General features: G+C 43.6%; 1 protein-coding gene across 1 annotated transcript; it reads right to left on the bottom strand.

Moving 5' to 3' along the window:
* Positions 1-1,642: 1,642 nt before the first annotated feature.
* Positions 1,643-12,131, bottom strand: TRAF6 (TNF receptor-associated factor 6, E3 ubiquitin protein ligase). The gene is made up of 6 exons (XM_008944289.1): positions 11,842-12,131; positions 6,479-6,629; positions 5,977-6,135; positions 5,066-5,137; positions 3,346-3,423; positions 1,643-2,524 (listed from the first exon to the last, which is right to left on the bottom strand). The coding sequence occupies exons 1-6, from the start codon at positions 12,129-12,131 to the stop codon at positions 1,643-1,645; spliced, it is 1,632 nt and encodes a 543-aa protein (XP_008942537.1).
* Positions 12,132-13,714: the final 1,583 nt, after the last annotated feature.

Here is a 13,714-nt window from a genome sequence, read left to right as displayed (position 1 = left end):
GTATCCTCCCACCTCCCTCCCATACATTAAGCACACACACTTGCCTCACTGATGATCCCCATGGGATTGCTTTGATGAGGCCAAATAATTGGAATATTCTTCAGTATTTTTTTAAACTGCAGTGTCTCATGTCTTATGTTGCTTGGCCAGCTTGGAGAAGGAACATAGGCTTCCATGTGGCTCACTTCTTCCTTCAGGATCAGACTGCACACTTAAATCACAGGGTGAACACAACTTTCCTCTTCCCTCCTTTTTAAGGCAGAATTCAGAACTTTATCAGCACCATAATAAGTTAAAAGTTTTAGCACCTCTGAACCTCAACTGCTCAGCTTTGACTGGTCAAAACTAACCTTTATAGGGCATCCAAACCACCTGTACAGAAAACAATGATACATAACATGAAGCCCTGACTTAGTCCAGCTAGTGTTTGGTGAACGAGTAACTATGGAAGCCAGATTTTGGTTTTCCTAGGAGAAACAGGATTGTCCTTTTCCCTCATGCTAATAGGCTTTTCTTCCCCTCCAAAGTTTGGAGGGTGGCCCAGGTCCCATAACCTACTGGGAGAGGAAATACCCACAGCAGCTGGATGTTGACGTGGCCAGCTGCCCACTGAGAATTCACAGGAGGTGACACAGGTCACCCAGAACACCAAGAGATCACTCAAAGAGCTGCAGGTGACAAGTTCAGCTTCAGTACACATTCAGGTTTCAACACCACTAGAAAAGTTCTGCATCAGTCTATCTAGCTAATCCAGACCTCTTCTCACATATCCACTCACAACCTGAACAAGGTCCAGCACTAGAAGACCCCACCAGCACAAGGTGTCTCACTCAAATGGTGCACTTGTACCTCTCTGGTGATGGTGACTGACACTCTGGGCATTGAGTAGACTTACAAAGAGATTTTATCAGAGAATTAGGGGAGCACTTTCAGACCACGTTACAAGTATTTCTTCAGTGAACTCAGCTCCAGTCCCTTGGCCTTCTCCACAACACTACCAGATGCCTTTCAGAAGCATTACCAACTCTGCACCCATCATGCAGCTTCTTGAAGCCAACTCCACAAGTGGGGAGGGTCAAAGCACACGTCAACCTCAGGTGATGGGAGCCAAATTTGAACCTGACCTCACATTTCATGAGAAGCACAGCCAATTCAGAATTCTAGAGAAGTCAATACAGAAACTGTCTTACCTTTCCCAGGCTCTATGAGAAACAAAACAAACCAACACCAACGCCCTGCCCCAGTTTTAATTCATTTAGCCATTTCCCTGCTACAGTATCTATTCCAAGGCACTGAGGTGAGAAGATTTACAGGTCTTTTCTGGTAGGATTTAATTTTTACCCAATGGAGATGTAGAGGTACTGCAGTAGGGTCTTCCTGCAGAGAGTTTTGATTGAAAACACTTAATTTAGTTAGCTTGCTACAGAAGTAGCTTATTCCTTTAATAGAGAACACCACCAAATATTTGAAGACGTGACCTCCTACATTAAAAAGAAGCATACCAAAGTTCTGCTCGAGTGAAGAGGAGCTTGGTTGGCCACCATGCTCTTTGACAAATCCTTGAAGGGCAAGGAAGCACAGTTGCCATCTGTGGTGGCAGAAGGTGGCGAGCGGTTCCATTCCTCTGGGGGAAGGACGGACCCTACACGGGTCCATCGGTGCTGCGAGCCTGAAACCCTTCTCTGCGGAGGCTGTTGAGGTCCAGGCGCGTGAGGACCTCGCAGCGCACCAGCAGGGTGTCATCCTTGACAAAGGTTCTTTGTTTCAGGGTCTCCAGGTGCATGAAAGTCACGTAGCCAAAGCCTTTGGGGTTGCGGTGGATGGTGGGTCTCTGGAAGGCGAGTAACTCCGGCTTGGCTTCCATGACCTCCTCGTGGTTCTGCCTCTCGGGGCCCTCCGACTGGTCGAGGATGGAGAGGCGGATGGTGCCCTGGAAGGGCCAGGGCAGGTGGCTGTCGTACTCGCCCTGCATGGTGTGGACGAAGAGGGAGATGAAGTTGGCGCAGCGCTGGGCGTTGGGCAGCTGGATGTGCAGGCGGAGGCACAGCTTGTAGCCTGGCTTGCCCGTGTAGAAGCCGGGGCTGTGGATCACCACAGGCCTCTCCTCCTCCTGGGCCTTCTGCAGCCCGCTGAAGTTCTCGATCTTCCAGATGTAGATGCCGTTGCACTGCTGGGCCTCCATCTCGGTGATCTTGCCCTCCAGGGTGCGGATGGTCCGTTTGAGCTCCGCCACGTGAGCGTTCTGAGTCTCCATTTTAGCAATCAGTTCTCTGATCTGGTGATCCTGCCTCACCAGGCGACCCTCCAGCTGCTGAATGGTCTCTTTGAAGTTTTCCACTTCTGGGTTGCAGTCGTAGGCGGCGTGGGAGACGTGGGAGAAGAGGGGAGGCTCGAAGGGGAGGCCGTTGATGAAGGGAACGGGGTTTGTGGCCGTGACACTGATGTTTTGGAAGCTCTGAGCCATCATTCTCATGTGGACCTGGGTGAACTCCTGCATGTGTCGCGCCAGTTCGTTCCTCTGCATCTGGAATGGAAGAGATGGGGCATTAGGGGCACATCAAACATCATCTGCAGTCCCATCTGCAGCCTGGCCTGGAAGAAAATCAACCCACCAGTCCCACCAGTTGCTTCTGTAAAGTGAGAAGAACTGGGATGCAAATCAAGGACTGGTGAGCTGATAAAGCAGCACCCACGGAGGGCTCAAAATTTAAGATCACCATTATGCCCAATAAAAAAAAGAAGTTGCAGTGGGCAAATATTGTTCAACTCAAGATAGTGATGTGGTGAAAAAGTGTTAGTGATAACCATACATTTAATGGTTAAATTAATTAATACCTATCTTTTAAATCAGCACTATTCCCTTTGTTGATATTCTAAAAACACAAAACCAAAGGTGTATGAAAACTGATGAGGAAATTATGAAGGGAAAAGATCCATTTTTACAAAGAGGTATTGAACAAGTGGAAATAAGAGTATCCACATTAAATAATTTTAGCATTTAATTAAATTTAAAGCACTGTCAGGTTTTCTTCACTGAACCCTAAAAACCCTAACTGTATTTGGTCACAACCCTGGAAAAATTCTTTACTGAGAAAACACTCATGGATTAATAAAAGCAAGTTCATCAAGCAAATAATTCATAGTTTTTTCAATTTATAAAGGACTTTTGGAAGGCAATATATCAACATGTAGTGTTACAGAATTAAGACACCCAGAACAAAATAAACCCCACAAATCACTGAGGATTTGGGCTGGTGAATGAGACAAGAATAGGGAAACAGATTGAATAAGCACAACAAAGCCAAGCAGAAAATCTGTAATTCATGGCTCTGATAAAAGCTTTACCTTTTCAGGACACCCAAAGGCACTGTAAAAACATGGCACTGGGGCAGTAGGACAATCATTGTCATAATGGTTAGGCATCTGAAAAACAGATTTGAAATTAATTATTCCCTCCAGAGTACTCTGTTATAACATCCTAAAAGAGCATGGCTGGACAGACTCTGATTGGTACCTCAAGTCAGAGCAGCTTATGCCTGTTTCATTTCTCAAAGAAATATGGAAGTTTTGAGCAAAAATGTTAGCTGGTGATAAAAACTTCATGTCTTCCTTCAGCAACTCATTGCCTTTGTTCCTAGATGAGACACCAGATGCTCATCAGTATCTAAAGGGTGGGGGTTAGGAGTCTAGGGCCAGACTCTTTTCAGTGGTGCCCAGAGACAAGGCAATAGGCACGAGCTGGAACAGAAGTTCCACCTCAACATCAGGGAAATCTTCCCTGTGAGGCTGATGGAACCCTGGAGCAGGCTGCCCAGAGAGCCTGTGAAGTCTCCCCCTATGGAGAGCTTCCAAACCTGCCCAGACATGGTCCTGTGCAACCTGCTCTAGGTGAGCATGCCTTGGCAGCAGGGGTTGATGAACTGATCTCCAGAGGTCCCTTCCAGCCCCTATCATGCTCTGATTTGGGTTTTCTTGCTGGAACAAATGTCTTCTGTATCTAGTCTATCCCTAGGTGAGATGATTGCCCATGTCCTTCCCCTCTGAAGCACCACTTGCATATACTTGTTGTGTCTCTCTTCATTATCCTCTTCTTCAAAAAGCTCAAGTTACTTCAGTACTTCTTATTTCCTGTGTTTTCCAAACCAAATTATCTCACTGCTCTGGTTCTTCCCTATCCATCCCCACCCAAAAGCAGGACAGCTTCAGCTGAGGCATTATGAACCCTAAACAGAGCAAAGGATAATTCTGGGTTTCACAGGCAAAATACCTGTTTATATAACCCAGCATGTTTGCCTTGTTCAAATAGCATGATGAAGTAGAACACAAGCTTAATACAGGACAGCCTTGAATTCTAAACCATTACCTAATTTACCATTCTCTGTTCCCTATTTTCACAGTTCATTTTTCTAATGATAGATTTCTGCCTTTTTTCTCTATGGTTCTCCATCCTTTTTTTCAGAGTATTTATCCAATTTGGCAAGATGATTCTTTATTTCAACCCAGGTCATTAACATAGTTGCTACCTCATTGAAATAGGGAGAGGCTGCAAATTAAATAGCACCTATCATTCTCCTGTCAATGAAAGAAGTGATTTTGAGTAGATGAAATAATAATGGCTATTGCAATAGTAATGGACAAGCAGAACTCCAGCCAGCCCCTACACTTTGATAGTGAATTATTTATAGCTACTTTCCAATCACAAATACTCTCCCCCCTCTCTGCTCAAATCAAAGCCTTGTCTTCCAGTATCAGCCATAACCCCTGGAGGCTGCTTGGTATTCTTTAACCTCCCTTTAAGATCAAAACCACACAGCCTAGCCCCTGTCAAGAAGCAGTGTAGTTAAACCAAGGGATTTACAGCCAAAAATCCTCCAGAAGTTTACCAGCCTGCAAGCTGAAGCAGCATTGAAAACACCTGCACTGGATGGAATGTTTCCAGGGAGAAAGGTAGAGATTTATTAGCTGGTAGACAAACTGTTTCTTCAAGCTGAATTTCAGATGAAAGAAGCAATGTAAACACAAAGCACCCAGCCCAGATGAAACACAGAGGAAGGGATTCTCTTACCTGCTCTCTGATGAGCACTGTGTTGCAATATTCACAAAAGACATTGGCCAGGGGGCAGGTTTGGTCATGAAGCTTTGTTGTCAAACAGAAGAAGAGGAGAAAGAATCAGTGAAGTCACACAAAAAGAGTGCTCATCACCTCTAAGATGGGAGATTTTTATTTACATCTCATATTTTGTATTTAGCTGTATGCAACTGTGAAACAAAACCAATCCCCTTACCCCAACTAGTACATTTTCTAGAGTTACTCTTTTTTCCTGGAGTCATACAAGAGATGAATAAAGTGGTAGATATTTCATTTTGTACAGATTTCATGCTCCAAAGGAGTCTGAGCTTACCCAGAAGTTACTGAAATTCACATTCAAGTGTGATGGAACTGTATTAAAGGACTTTTTCTGCATATTTGGACTATGAGGGATTTTTGTTTGACAATTTACATCATATCTTAAAACTGATAGCCCTTGAACTAAAACATAAACAAGTACAGGGAAAGAAATGCAAGCTCAGAAAGGACCATCCTCAAAAATTGATCTTGCTCTTGTACATGAGCATCTCCAAACAATGCAACCACTGACACTTTCTGACAGGCATGAAAATTGCCAATGTAAATATTATTCTGTGGGTTATTTTGGCAGCAGATACCAGCCTCTCTGATGGTAAAGCCAAAAAAAACCACTGGTTCTTACACAAGTTTTCCACACCCCAGGGTTCCCAAGGAGTTTGTGTTTAAGCACAGTCCTCTCCCCAGCTTTCACCTTGTTCTAGACCCACATCCCAAAGTTGCAGCTTCTCACCCGTGCAGCACCAAGAGCTCTTCTAGACAAAAACTTGGTCAATTTTAACCTGATGTTCCATTTACAAGCAAACCCATGTGAATGAAGGCTGAAAAACCTCAAGACTCCTGCTAAATACCTCTTTATCTTCATAGGCCATGGACGTGGCACAGTTTGGACAGCAGACTTGACGCCTTGGACACTCCTGTGTCATGTGCTCTTTCAGATGGTTCTTCTGGAAGGCTCCTTGGCACTGGGGGCATTCCACAGTGGAGAAATCACACTGAGACTGGTGCTCCTGTGCAGGGACACAAGAGGGATTTGATACAACCAACAGGTCCTGTTGCCTCATCTGCTTTCAGGATAAAGCTCAGGACAAGAGGAACAAGTTGCCATCTTTCCTTCCTGCAAGCCAATCCTGCTTGAAAGCTGCACTAGTAGAATTTTCATGCACTGCAATAGTCACTTGAGAATCACTTAATTACACTTAACTCAAACCCAAATGTGTGTAGGTGTAGTTTTGAATGCACAAAGCACATTGAAACAGCATAAACAGCTATCAGGCAGGATCAACTATCTTAAATTATGTTGAATTTTTATTTCACCTGTCCCACTCTGAATATTTTCAGACTATTTCCCACCTCTAAGTGCCTCAGCTCCATCTTCATGCTGCAGCCCTTGTTGGGACACTTCACTGTTAATGAAAGGATTTCCCTTTTAGCAAAGTTGTCAGGAAAAAGTTGATTTTCCAGCAGGATTTCGTTGTCTACTGGACATTTGTGGCCTGCATCTCTGTGAAAGAAAGGAAAAAGATTCCAAGTTTACTTTGCCCTTCATTTAAAATAGTTTTACATCATAGATGAGAGAAAAAGCAGAATAATACTTTTTTTCCAGACTCTCTTTAATTGGACATGACTTTTCCTACAGCTCATTTCACTGTTTTTTGTTGTACAAGCATTTGATCAGTTGGTCATCCTTCAGTTTGTTTATACAGCAAAGGGAGAAAAACTCCAGAGACAAAAATGACTAATGAGTGTGAAAATTACACTGGACTTGGAACCATTGGAAGAGCAAACAGAGTGGAAGTCAGTGTGAAGTGGAGAAAGTTTGGAGTCTGATGGTGGAACATGGGTGCATCCAACTTGCACAGGAGAGCTAACAACCTGTTCCACTTGTGGTCAGGTTCTACCTGCATCTAAACACAAGAAGCATTAGAAATGGAGTAAAAAAAGGGATCCCCTCCACCAAATTTCACTTATATATAAAAAATATCTGGCATTAACTCATATCTGAATGTAATAGGTCAACCTATCTATTCATAATTAAGTAACACTGAGAGGCATGAGGGATCAAAGCTTCTGAGCTGAAGTGCTAATGGAAACAGCAATAAAATGGAAAAACACACGAGGTGGAAAATAGTCAGAGAGCACTTGTGGTGCAGAGATCAAAGGCCAGATCATTGCCACTGCCTGCAAGCCTGAGGGGAAGTAGAACCCAGTGGGCTGTGGAGACCAAGGGGGGGGCATTTGTGTTCTTTGTTGGAAAAGGAAATAATTGCTCAGCAACTCCTTCATCAGCAATGCTGCTAGAGGAAGAGGGTGTAAAGCTGGAGGCTTCAAAAAGAGACATTGAGCTTCCTTCCCTAGGTTTTGCTTGCAGGAGTCAGCTTGCCCCAAGTCTGATGGATATATCAGTAAAACAAGTGGAGAAAGGAAAATACTCAGCATGCCATTTTGTTTCATAGCTCCCTGAGCTGTGATCAGCCTGGTCACAACCCTGAGCTGTCCCCTCACTTTGCACAAAACCTACAGGAAACAAGATTTCACAGCTGTAACTTGGTTACAAATACCCTGTTTAGTGAAGTTTAATGAGACTTGGGTAGGCCTGCTGATAAAGCAGCAGCCTTGTTTCTACACAGAAAAGCTAATCATGCATAACAACCAACAACAAATTCATTTTCAAGAATGATTACTGGATCCCCAGTTTAAATAACTAAGCAGACAAAGGGTAACATAAGAATGAATGGCAATTTTCCAACTATTCCAGTAAGGAAAGAGCAATAAATTCTTGTAGTACATTAGAGTTCAAACACCATTTCCAAGTACTTGGATTGCATTTAAAAGGCTGCTTAGATCCATCCACAAAGGAAGATGTTGTTATACATTTCCTATCACAGAAATTGAGTTTAGGCACCTCAGTTCTAATTGACATTGCACTGGAGGCTGTCCCACACTGGAATTATTTGTCCCATCAGGCTGTGTCATCCACAAGAGGACCTGTGAAAGAATAATTATCTGCTACAAAGTACAAAGAATCTTCCCATGATTTGCCTTGACATTAAAATATAGGTATGAAAAGTAAAACCAGGATAATTTGTGTTTGAAGAAGAGGCCTGCTCTGTGAGCAGTTTAAAACCAACCTGAATAGTTCAGAAGAGTTGGGACACACTTGAACCTCAGCCATGCCACCTGTCTGATGATCTGCTTGCATCCAAAGCTTTCCCTGCTGCCCCATGTCAGCTCATAATGCTGCTTTTCTCATATTTGGTGAGCTCTACTACAAGCCCTAAGTCAGCTTTGACCTCAGATGTTATGGAAGAAAGACTAGAGTGAAATTTATTTAGCTATTTCATCTGAGATTAGTTCTTCTAAAATTTCTTATCAAGTTCTTTGCAGACAGCAACATTTGCACACTATTATTTGTAGTTCCTTTGGTAGATGAGCTTCTTCACTACCATGAACTCATAGCACTTGAAAGCACTTCACACAGCTTGCTTTTAGAAGGATGCCAAGACCTTCTAGGAGGCAAATATTCCCTGTGATCAAATCCATCAGGTCTAATCCTGTCCCTCACATGGGAAAACCTAAGACTCCAGTCCTGAGAACCTTTTTGAAGACACCTTCCTCTTTGCAGCCACAACTTCTTCAGCATGGACAACTACAGGGTTTTTTTTTTTGTCTAAGTGATAAAAAGCAACTATTCCAAAATTGCTTGTCCATCCTTTATCATTTAAAATCCTTCATCTGTGTTCACTTGAGCTGGATCATGCAGATATGAGGAATAAACAGAAGCAATTTCTTCCTAGTCTACTAAAGTCTGTGACAATCACTTAATGAAAAAAAAACAGGACTTAAGGAATGTAAAAATCACTTCCCATTTCCATTTTAGTTCTGTAGAAGCTTGTCAATTACATCAATCAAGGCACTACTGTAGACATCACATACTCCAAATCAATATTGCCCTGCAGACACTATAACAGGCTCCAAAATGAAAAATGCTTTCCACCCATGCCTAGTACTCAATGAAACAATCAACACTACTTCCAGAAATGTAGTAAAATAGGAAAAAAGGGTGTAAAAGAAGCAAAAGTTCTGGTGATTGAAACAGAGTATGGAAAAATGTTGAGCTTGGCAAATGCTCTGTTAATTCAAAAAGGAAGAGAAACCATTTCCCATGGCTGGGGTTTAAGGAGGAAGTTTCTCTACCTGCTATGAGATGTGTTCTGAGTGTGGGTTCACTGCAGTTCCTCACTCAGTCCTGTGGTAAATTCTAACCAATGACCTTAACTGTGCAGCTCAGCAACAGCAGGATTTGAAAACAGGGCAACCTGAGCTGTTGAGGATCTGAAAGATTGGAAATATCCATTTTTGGCAATTTTAAGTTTAGCCATTTTTCCCTTCAGTTTTCAACCTAGGAATTCTGGTGTCTTTGAAATGATTGGTGAGTAGAACTTTCTAAAGCTGATTTGAGAAGGTTTAAAGATTTCTTCAATGTTTTTTGCTGAAAGAAGGAAGAAAATAAAACCTGCTTGCTCTGTTGGCAGTAGCAAGTAAGGAATTCCAAAATTTAATGGCATTTATTAGTATAAAAGTCTAATTTAGCACTTACAAAGTAGGTATGAAATGATGTATGTTAAATTCTTAAAAGAATTGAGGTTGGAATGGGCAAAGCAAAGGCCAGAAAGTGAAGCTTGTGCCTGGGGAAGTGGATCACAGTGAAAGCTGACAGGTCAGCCTTGTTTGGCCTTCTTCCATATACCCAGCTGATGTCAACACCATCGAGTGATGCAACTGGGCAAGGCCTGACATGCTCTTCTTGCAGAAGCAGCAACACAGGGAACAAGGCAAGGGACTACATGAGCAGGGTGATGTCATGGCATGGTTAGTGGAGAACCCACACTCAGCTTCCTCTGCACAATCCACAGGCCAGTCACTTTCCATGGGTGAACCCTGGTGGCATTCTGCCTTTTCTGGATGATCAATTTACAGCCTTTTCTCAGAAATACTGATCCAACTAATGCAGCTACAGAGAAGCCCACCAAAAAACTGTATTCAGAAAATATCGTTGCTGGAACTCCATTTATTGAGCTACAAATGATGGACCATGGAGAAAAAGATGGGACTCTAAATGGATAAATGGCATGGAAAACCAATCAAGAAAGCACTGTCCATTTTGCATGCTAAAACTAAATGCCTGGAAAAATAATGTTGTACAGTAATATTGAAGACACTTCCATGGTCTTTACATGAAGGTGTGAAAATAAGGTTGGAAATGGAACACAGGAAGTTCCAGGAAAAGCTTCTTTGAGGCTGATGTAGCTCTGCAGCAGGCTGCCCAGAGAGGCAGTGGAGTCTCCTTCTCTGGAGACTTTCAAAACCTGCCTAGATGTGATCCTGGGCACTCAGCTGTGGGTGGTTGAACAAGATGATCTCCAGAGGTCCCGTCCAACCCCTCCCATCCTGTGACTCTGAAATGAACCTAATCTCTATGTGGGTCACAAAGAATTAAATATTTAGCTTCCTACCAAAGTGCTTTTACATTTGACCTAAGTGAGCAATTCCCAACAAAAAAATCTGGCTTATGCTGAGAAGGAAAGCCCCTACAGCAGAACATCCAGCCTTCTATCAAGGTGTCCCAGTACTCAGTGACACGTGTAAGATGCTGATGACTGGATTCCAGGTTTGAGGGAAGAACAAGCTACCAGTGTTCTTCCTGCCCTTCCTTGCTCATTCCTTTTTACGAGCCCAGCCTGTTCCTGCCTTCACATCTCCTTCCCACTCCCCCACAAGCCACCTCATTTCCTCTCTCTCCATTTTATTTGTGACTATTTCCTCATTACACCCTCCCTTCCAACTTAACAAGGCAGCAGCTGATCTCAAGTGAAGAACTGAAAGCATGAATCCTATCTGCACCAAGAAACCACCTTGTCTGCAGTTGCCTGTAATCATCAAGATGAGCAATCAGAGGGGGAAAAAAGGTTTTATTACCTTGGGCTGAAAATGGAATTTATTTGGTGGATTTGGCTATGTTTTTTAATTATTTCATGTTTACTCAAATTAGGGGGGCCTACAAGAAAGCTGGGGAGGGACTTTTTAGGATCTCAAGTAACAACAGAACTAGAGGGAATGGGGCAAAGCTGGCAGTGGGCAGATTTAGGCTGGATGTGAGGAAGAAGTTCTTCCCCAGGAGAGTGGTGAGACCCTGGAATGGGTTGCCCAGGGAGGTGGTTGAGGCCCCATCCCTGGGGGTCTTTAAGGCCAGGCTGGAGGAGGCGCTGGGCAGCCTGATCTAGTGGGAGGGGTCCCTGCTCATGGCAGAGGGGTTGGAACTGGGGGATCCTTGTGGTCCCTTCCAACCCTGACAGATTCTGATCTGTTTTGGCAGCGGACTTTGGAGTCCTGGTGGCTCGATGGTTGGACTTGATGATCTTGGAGGTCCCTTCCAACCTAAAGGATTCTATGATTCTATGAAATTTTTAGATACATAATCTGGGTCATTTTGTATAAATGGCAAAATAGCTGAAGCTCAGCCTCCACACTCATGACATTTTGGCCACACGTGGGGTTGATCAGAAAGCATCTTTAATGAGTTATAAATTTGCGACTGTTCTGCGAGCACTCACTGGTAACACACCCTAAGGAGTTCTCCCCAGTTGCCAAGGCCCTTGAACTGCTCTGCCTTGGTGATTTCTCCTCAACAGCCACTCTCCCCCATCCTCCTTTACCTGATTGACTTGACAATGCAGCCTTTGCAGAACCGGTGTCCACAGGGCGTCTGCACCGCCTCCCGGAGAGCCATCAGGCAGATGGGACACTCGTATTTGCTTTCCAAGGGGGGATCAAACTCCACGTCGTAGCCTTGGGTTTCCTCTGTGAAAGAGCCTGGAGGGTTTGGAGCCCCAGTGCTGACGCTGTCCTCCTTGGCCCCCGTGCTGCAGGCACTGGCCATGGCTGCACAGCAGCCGCCCTCCGCGTCCCGCGCCCCGCAACCGCTGTCGCTGTAGAGTAAGCTCATAGTAGCTCCTCAAGGGTTACACGCTCTGCAAGAGAAGGACAAGAGGGGTTAGTTTCAAACCTCCTCCTTCACTGGAAACTCTTGGAAGTTTTATTTCTGACTAGAAACAGTGGTGCAGATTTGGTTCTGCTGAAAAAAATCACTGGGTTTGTTTTGTCCTGGTCGCCGTTATCACCTTTTTGACTTACCTTGTGATAGGAAAGAGCTCTGCATCCTGTCAGCCCAGCTCAGACACACACCCACCTCTCTGTAATCTCTCATCTGACCACCTCATTTCTGTATAAAGAGGAATATCCTTTCTCCTGTTTACTGAAAACACCTCTCTGCCCCTTCAGTCTTATTTACTTCCCAACTGCTCAAATATAATTGGCATGAAAGACACAAAACCAAGTTTTGATGTATGACAACAGCTCAAATCTATATTTTCCTTGCAGTGAATAAATGCTGTTAAACACCTTCTGTATACAGCAATTCACAGCACAGGTTTCAAATCAGTTTAGGTGCATGTCCACAAATGCAAGTCCAAGGAGATGCTGTGCTGCAAATGGAATTCAAATACACAGCACTGCTGATAACATTTAAAACATGATAACATAAAACTGGCAAGAGGACTTGAAATTGAGGAAGAAGCTACACATGAGATAAGGCTAATACTGCCACAGCTCAAAAGGTATCTACCAACTACTAGTACTCAAACAAGAGCCCCTGCTCTCCTTTCCCTCTTCCTGGCAGGGAGACAAGGGACATGACTGAAAGAACAGAAGATAAGTGTCACACTTCCCTCAAGAATGGTAAAAGGCAAAGTAAAGCCCACTTTTAAACTACTGTTCACAAAGCAGGTTGAACTCACAGGTAGGAGATAAAAAAACCTGCTGCTGTCCCCAGAGAGATTGCCAATGTTTCAACACTGAAAGAGGGAACTTTAAATTAAGGTCCAACCAACAAATAAAAATTCTAGAAGTCCAAGACATTTTCATCTCCCTCCATTTTTTAATGGTTACAACCATTTTCTTAGAATCCCACTGTGGTTAGTTTTCTATAAATGACATTTCTTTGAAACACAGATTATCACCAGGTGCAAGCTGGTATGAGTGGGCTGAGGGTTACAGAGCCAGGCATGCAAAGCGAGCCCACTAAACCCAGACTGGATCATCTTTTGCTGAGCAGTTCAGGCAAAAGCCTCTTGCAATGTTCACCTGCTGCATTTGCTGTAAACCCACCTTTTAAAGCATATTAGGGGTGGAAATCTAAGGATTAATCAAAAGCTGAATGGTAAGGATTGCCAATCTGCATCCCTACTGCAGACCCTGGGGACAGGGAGGGATGCAGAATAAAACCAAACAAAAAAAAACACAGCAAAAGAAACAGATTTAGCAACTAAAACCAAACAGGAAAAGTTACCATGTTTAAGTCACTTACAGTTAGAATCAAATCAGAAGTTTGTGGTGTAAATATGTGACTGTTTGTGGAGGCAGGCAGAGGTATGAGAAGTATCTGAAGAGCAGTGTTCCTGGCATTGCCAAAATACTGTTAGGGTACAAAGTCTCAGAGTCTGACAGGTCAGAGTTGTACTGAGCTGGTCA

This window comes from Merops nubicus, unplaced genomic scaffold, assembly GCF_000691845.1.
Source record: "Merops nubicus isolate BGI_N331 unplaced genomic scaffold, ASM69184v1 scaffold10297, whole genome shotgun sequence".
Lineage (NCBI taxonomy): Eukaryota > Metazoa > Chordata > Aves > Coraciiformes > Meropidae > Merops > Merops nubicus.
Note: the sequence above shows the minus strand (reverse complement) of the source record. Positions and strands in the feature narration are given on the sequence as shown.